We start from the raw sequence: 8040 nt of genomic DNA, 5'->3' as shown, positions 1-8040 counted from the left end.
TATTAAAAAAAAAGGGCATTATAAAATCTAATAATGAAATTCAAGTTAGTTCGACAACTAACGTCAAGCCAAAAACATCAAATGGTATAATCGTAATGTTTAGTGAAAATTAATCTCAAACATATTGTCAGTTTAATAAACGGGTCAGTACGGTTATGGCGGGTTTGGAATTTTCTTTAACCAAGACAAACCCGCATTTAACAGTTTTAGAAAATTCATTAAACCTACCAACTGGTTATGTCAGTTATCGGTTAAGTCGATCATGGTTTGATTAACGGTTATGACGGTAAAATTGCTCACCCTTAAGCGGTTGTTGGTTGAAACGAGAGGGCGGGTTGTGATGTGGATTGTCCTCATACATTTCTTTGAATGTCGAAAATTAGATTCAAGTTTGAATTATTAAAATCTAATTTTTTTGTATATATCACTTTTTTTTCCTGTAATTTTCATTTTAATAGAAGAACCTTTTTGATAGATTAAAAGAATATATTTCTAAAATTAACAAATAGTATTAATAATTCCAAAAGATATAAAACAAATTAATTAAATTTTATTACAGAGAAAATTTTATTCAATTTGTGTAGACTGATTTGATGTTTAAAATTATTATTATTACTATTTATTTACTTTTTTGCAATACATTTCAATTATTTTTAGTTTTCATTATGACTTTTCTTAAATTATTTTTTTTAGGTTCGATTAAAAACTCATTTCTGACAATATATATATATATAACTAGTTTTCTAAATCACTTTTAAGGATGAACTTAACATTTCTATACATTTATATAAAGACGATTATAAACCTTTGAAATAGAACGAAGTCACGAACCATTTAAATCGAAACAAGTTGGCAAGTTCGACATATTTGAGACTTAATACGGTTTGGTTTTAACAATTTAAATAAGATGTAAACCCTTTATACGTATAACGTATCCCACATGCAAAGTAAAGCTGTACTATTTAATAAAGTTTGCGTTATAATATTATACTAGTAAAATCAATGAATGTGTGACAGAGATAAAATACACATCTAGATTTAGAACTACATACCTTATACATGAACGTCGTAATAATACCGGTTAGATAAGATGTAAACTACCATTTAAAAACTAAAAGGAAAACCTTCACATTATCCAAATAGAGAAACATGTAATATAACCTCACTGGCACACCTAATATATAGTATAGTAACTCCTAGTTTCTAGTTCAATTGTCTTAATATTCTAAAACCGAGTAGAATTCTAAAAGTTTTATGGACCTCGACGCTTACGGAAACAAAGACAACCTTGAGTTTGATCACCCGGGATCATCCCTCCGCCTTTTGATGTGTCAATGGCCTCCAACATTGTAACAACCTCGTCCATCTCAGGCCGTTTGTCAGGGTTTGCATCCCAGCATCGTTTCATTACATTTGCAAGAGAGCTTGGGCAACATCTTGGTATTTCGGGCCTTAGATTCTGCATGTTATTATACCAGTAAAATGTCTAAAATACCCTTTTGTAACAAGTTTCGGCTATACTGGCTGAAAAAGCTTGGCTAGTTGTTAATGACTAAAATTTGATTACCACAAATATAAGAATATTTTCCAGGACCAATCAGTAATCAAGCCTTGATGATGCCGATAATGGAAACACTTGACATCAATCTGCTTAACTCATTTAATACAACCCACCAATCCGAATGACTAGTCAAGCTTTGTTGATACTGAATACTGATCAAATGTCTAAAATACACTTGTGAACTAAAACCAGAGAATGTTGTAACTTGTAAAGACTAAAGACTATTCAGTACGATCTGGGTGGCAATTTCCAAAACGACATGAAAATAATTAGGTTTTAAGTTGTCATAACAAACATGCTCCATAAACAGGTTGTGTTCGGGTTGACCTGTTTAATTAAACGGATTGTGTTTAAGTTAACATGTTTGGCCCATTTAACAAAATAGGTCGACACATTAACCAGTTTAACCCATTCACAACAAGCCCAGTTAACACGTTTACATTGATTAATACGCGTCAACCCATTTGACACGCTTAGATTACAGAGTTAAACAGGTCGTGGTCCAGTTACATGCCTATAAGTGTGTCCTGACCAGGGTTAGGGTTAATGTTTTCAACGCTAATAAACATATGGGTTGCGTTCACACACACCCTTATATAGTCACACTTTAATGATGAAATGAACATATAAGTAATTATGAATCTTGAATTATGTTGTCATACCTGGCGAACAACAGCCGACGTGACTTCTGAGAAACTGAGGTCAGGATACGGCATATCACAACAATATATTTCCCACAAACATATGCCAAAACTATAAACGTCACATTTCCTATTATACGGGTTGCCATTAAGAACCTGCACAATTATTCCATTTTCAGGAAAAAGAAAAACAAACAACAAACTTACTCAGATCTAACAAAATAACAAATAAGAACATACCTCAGGTGCCATATATCCAAGAGTCCCGGTTTCACCCGTCATATCGTTAGGGTTCGATGCTTCAACACGTGCGACTCCAAAATCAGCTATTTTGATAGTTCTACTTTTGTCCAATAACATGTTTTCAGTTTTCACATCTCTGTGTACAATCTTTTGAGAGTGCAAGTAGCTTAATCTAATAAGTTCATTTATCAAAAGAAAATAGTAAGCATTAAGAAGTAAAATAAAGAAAGAAATGCACATTAACTTCTTGAAGTCGAAGTCAAACAGAGATATTTTCAACCTCAAAATTGAAACAAATATTAATATTAATATATAATTTTTAAAAGCTTATATGAACACAGTAAACTTTATATATAATCAACCAAAATCATCATAATACTAGTGTTTCCTAAATTTAGTCCTATAAACAAACCGAATATTTAGCGACCTGCTTAGAGATTCTTGAATGTTTAATAAGCAAACAAACGTGAAAAACTTTTTTTTCATTTAGTTAAAAAAACGAATATGAGCACATGCCTCATTCGTTCAACTATGTTTGTGAGCGTTCGTTTATGTTTGTTCGTTTAAGTTCATGTTCTTTTGTTTACATGTTCATTAAAATATTTTGGGACCATTACAATTTAGTCTACTTTTATTATTTTTTAGGTCCAACATCTTGATGTGCCTGTTTGCTTTTAAGTAGTGTTTTCGCTGTTACATTCGTTCATCTAAGTTCATATTCAGTTATGTTGGTTTTTTATACAAATTTCATGGATCTTTATCTAAGCTACTTGAGCTACTTGAGCCGATAAAAAGTTTGAAATAAGCTGAAAATTTTCATATCTAAAACACTATTGACGAACGAACATGAACACAAACATGCTCATTTTTCAACAAACAAACACGAACAAGAAATTCCATTCTTTAATTGTTTGCGTTCGATCGTTTATTCGGTTAAAGTTAACGAATGAACACGACGTTCGTGTTCGTTTGCATTTGTTTACAAGCCTGCCTCACAGATAAATAAAAACAAAATAATATTTAAAAAAAACCATTGTTAAGATTGTTTCAAATTCTAAATTTGATTTGAATCTAGTTAATTTGACCATAAAGTCAACTATTGTCAAAGTCAAAATCAAAGTGTACCCTCTTGCTAGATCAAGTGCCATTTGAACAACCACTTTGAAAGCCAATTTCTTTCTTCTATTCTTTATTAAATAATTCTTTAACGCGCCACCGGGAAGATATTCCACAACGACACAACAAACGTTACTCGGCATCCCAATTTGACCATTTTCGGTTTGTATATTTAACTCCGAAGAGCCCGTCGTTGCACCTATAAACTGCATTACAATATTATAGTAACAAACAATTTAGTTAAATTCAAAAACGCAAACTTCAAAATCGTTACTTTCATTAAACGGACAATAAATATCAAAAACTTGACCTTTGTGACATTAGGATGATCAAGCTTATGCCAAACCGCAACTTCTTGTGTAAACGCAGCCCTTAACGATTGTATTTCAGCTTCAGTTCGGTGACCCTCTTCGCCCCAATCGAGTAGCTTCACTAATAATTACAAGAAATCACTTAAACAGTTAGTTCACTTGATTATAAATATTCAAAATTACACTTTTAAAATGATCCTAATAAAGCTAAAAAGTACAGACAATAAAAGGATACAAGAAAGTGATAGATATGTTTATTAATTAAATATTATAAAATTAATAAAGTTAGGGTGAGATCCTAATTTATAGGCGTGAATTTATACAAATATAAAAACATTTTGGATCACATGAAATCTTATCAGTCACGGATTACATGTTCTACATTTTCACTTTTGCAATTATGCAATTAGTACAATTACACAACCATCAACCACCACCACCGTCGTTACCCGCCTCTCGCAAAAATATGAACTAACGAGAAAATTAAAATAGAAATTTAAAAAGTAAATATTCGTCCGCGAAAACTTTATTTTCTTGGATTACTAATATTGGGTCGGCCACCACCAATGCGGCTTAGCTTAGCTGCCTCTCTATTGTAATAATAATGAATTCTTTTGTTCGGTATTTAATATATTTATCTAATAAAAAATTAAATAATAATATTAATAATAATTAACAAATTGATAAACTAGGGTTACAGTGAACTCACCGGCGACGTCAATGCCGTCGTAGACGCCACGGTGGACGGAGCCAAATGTGCCACGTGCGAGAATACCTTTGATTAAGAGCTTAGACGGATCGATCTCCCACTCCTGCCGCTCTCTACTCGACTTCGGCAGTGTCACGGCGGCGGCGGCAGTGGCGGTGGCGGAGTCTTCGAATTCCGGCTGTTTTTTTTTGTTCTTTTCCATTGTCAATGCTCGGCTGAGATGGCGTTCAAGCTGTTCGTCTAAGCTTTTGAGATCAATCTGATCTGCTCGTACAAATCCGTCGTTGTTTTTGTTGTCGTTCATGTTTTCCAGTGAGTCGGTTGGTTTTCCGGTGATTAGTTTCCCCCCGTTTTTATACCAACGGTTAACACTGAAAGGAGAAATGTGGTCAAAGGTTTGCTATAAGTTATTGTGTTTAAGTGAAGTTGTATAAATGGTCCTTTGACTATGAGTAAAGTTGCATTTTGTTTGTTGGAATTCTTTATATATGCATAGGACGATCACTTTTACCTGAAACCCGACCCGAGAAAACCTGAACTCAAACTAACATGACCCGAGAAAAGGCTAACCCGAACTGAAGTAATTCGGGTTGGTTCTTGGTTCTGATTTCTAGGTTTCGAGACAATCCGAAAAACTCGAATAAACTATTTGTTTGGACATTTGTTATTATTATTAGGTATGTACACCACACCGTATACGAAACACACTCTACACATTCCACTTGTTTCTAATCAGCGTATTATGGTTGATCGACTATTTATTGTTTATATATCTTTTCTATTTATGACTAATAACAACCATAATCAAAGAATATGTTGCTTTACCGGGTTATATTTGTAATTTAGTTATTTACGTAATGAGGAAAGAAAAACATGTGGCTTTAGTGTGTGTTTTTTTCCTTTATGCTTTGTTTTATGAGATATCCGAAACACGATTAATTCAACTCGAACCCGTGTTAGTCCTGACTCTAGGGGTTTTACCACATTTGTGTGGGCCCTTTAGAAACTAGGTGACGCAGTGGTGGTCATTGCACTGATGTACGAGCTTCGGTTTGTTTATATCGCTTCGTTATAGTGGTGTGACATCAGTCGTTCGACTTTGCCGTTAAAGAAAAAACAATAGCTTGAACTATTTACTAGTTTATTTTGGTAAGTGAATTAGCGAGTCCCCCTATCTAGAAAGTAGAATTTGTTCTGGTTAGTAATGACAAATTCGGGTGAGTATTAATGTATTAAAGACTGGTCAATTTTAATAATTATGTAGTTTTTTTTTAACGATAACTTTCATGTGTTTAGATTACTGTAATTTCTAAATTGAAAAGTCGCGTTGCCTCGCTATGGCCAAACTATATGTAGATGATTTAAGTGTTTTTACTAGTTATAGATATATTTTATTAATCATTGATTTTGATTTGATTACTGAATAAGATATTTTATTAATTCTTTGCAATTTTTATGGGTTTTGATTAGATTTTAACATGTGTTTTATTTTTTTTTCTTTATTGTGTTTCAATTTAGATACATAAGAAACACAAATTATCAAGTAGAATGGTGTATAAAATAAAAATACAAATTAATTACAAAACTCATGTCGATAAATGAAAACTATAACCCATATAAAAACTTAAATGATCAAGTTCTAAACATAATAATATTTAAAAACAAAAAAAAACAAAAAAAACAAGAAGCGAATGTTGAGATGGACAAGTCTTAAAAGTGTTAAAGTGATATTTGACATAATATTTGATAACCATAGTCATTCTTTAAAAATTAATATCATTGATAAGTCGGGCATTCCCGGCCATCAATTCATATCATCATTCACCGATCGATTATGATTAAGGTTTTCCATTTTATAAGTATACCCTTTAAACCAGGGACATGGCTATCAAATAACACTGTTAAGCTAAGTCGATTACTATTTAATTTATAATATTAATTACTTAGTTTATATTGTTGGCACAAGAAGATTTCTATCAACTGTCTTCTATAGAGACTATAGTACACATATAACATCAAAGGATTGCTTGTGAAACAAAAAAAATATCAGTGTTGGTGGAATAAAGCCATATCATGGAGGGTTATGATGTCCTTTACGCCATGGTGATTCCATTAAAGGTAGCGTATCTTATGTTGTGTTTAAATCAATATCGAATTTTGTTAAGGTGTAATATGTTATCTATAGGGATTAGAACATAAACTGTGATGTGTGGTTCGTGTGCTATAAGATTGGGAGCATTTGGATCACGTGTTTTGGATGTGCGAGTTTGTTACACAAAAATGGTGTGGGATTAAATGTTTATATTGTAACTCAATATTATCGGTGTATGATATGTGGAACAAAACAGTTGGAATAGAGTGAGCACAAAATCATTTACGTCCATTCTATAGGTCACATGTTAGGTGATTTTGTAGAGCAAGAGATGATTGATTTTTTAACCATTCAAGGACGATAATCCTTTATTTGTCAGAATTCAAATAATGTATTATTATTTACTCTTTGTCAACAAATGTAATAAGGTTAGCTTTGAGTGTTACGAACTTTATTTGCCTAGTGTCATAATTGTCATTTAATAGTATATAAGAATATAATACTCTTTAGCGTTTGTTCATTTATAATAACGTAATACTATAATTAATATGCGTGTATGTATATATATTGATTTTTGTTTACAATTTTTCATTTATATTATATCTAACTTATAAATTCTATCCCGTTTAATATAATATGCGGGTTTTATCCTGGTAATTGATTACAGGGTTATTCAAATAATTAGTCATTATGTTGTATTCAATGTATATATCAATCAGTATATATTTATTTATGCTTGTGATTGAGAAACGGACCCCATATCGTTCATGGTAAAAGCAAGTTTGAACGACTGACCATAATGCTATAATAGGAATGATGGTTACATTACACTAATTATTATTATTTTTCTCCTTTGTGTCAATTAGCACCGACAAAACATTATGATATTTTAGTTCACTAGCTTTTAACCCGTGTATTACACGGATTTGTCAAATAATAAAAATAAATATTCATTATTTGAAAGAAATGAACAAAATTAAAGGTAAAAATAAAATATATAAACAATAAGAAGTCTAGAATCTCAAATTTACAAAATCGATTTTTTATATACAATATTTGCATAAATTGTTTTGACCATTTACCCGTGGATAGCTATGATGAATGGAATGAAAAATTAGAAAATTAGTATGAAAATTATAACTCATTTCTCAAAATTGTTTTGCCCCATGACCTATGGATTGTTAGAATAAATAAGATGAGGAATTAGATAATTATAAATGAAATTATAACCCATTTGCCAAAATTATCTTAACCAATGATCCATGGATTGTTAGGTAGAATTAAATGAGATATTAGAGAATTAGAAAGGAAATTATAACCCATTTACCAATATGGTTTTGCTCAATAACCCATGGATAAGTCAAATG

General features: G+C 31.7%; 1 protein-coding gene across 1 annotated transcript; it reads right to left on the bottom strand.

Annotated features, from left to right (window-relative positions):
* Nucleotides 1–923: 923 nt before the first annotated feature.
* LOC143554182 (serine/threonine-protein kinase 52-like) lies at nucleotides 924–5051 on the bottom strand. The gene is made up of 6 exons (XM_077044012.1): nucleotides 4582–5051; nucleotides 3872–3993; nucleotides 3571–3767; nucleotides 2443–2617; nucleotides 2224–2358; nucleotides 924–1459 (listed from the first exon to the last, which is right to left on the bottom strand). The coding sequence occupies exons 1-6, from the start codon at nucleotides 4883–4885 to the stop codon at nucleotides 1253–1255; spliced, it is 1140 nt and encodes a 379-aa protein (XP_076900127.1). The 5' UTR covers nucleotides 4886–5051; the 3' UTR covers nucleotides 924–1252.
* Between the last annotated feature and the right edge of the window lie 2989 nt (nucleotides 5052–8040).

The sequence above is a fragment of the Bidens hawaiensis genome, unplaced genomic scaffold (assembly GCF_021521415.1).
Source record: "Bidens hawaiensis isolate Kalapana, Puna unplaced genomic scaffold, B.hawaiensis_p1.1 tig00017565_1, whole genome shotgun sequence".
Classification (NCBI taxonomy): domain Eukaryota; kingdom Viridiplantae; phylum Streptophyta; class Magnoliopsida; order Asterales; family Asteraceae; genus Bidens; species Bidens hawaiensis.
Note: the sequence above shows the minus strand (reverse complement) of the source record. Positions and strands in the feature narration are given on the sequence as shown.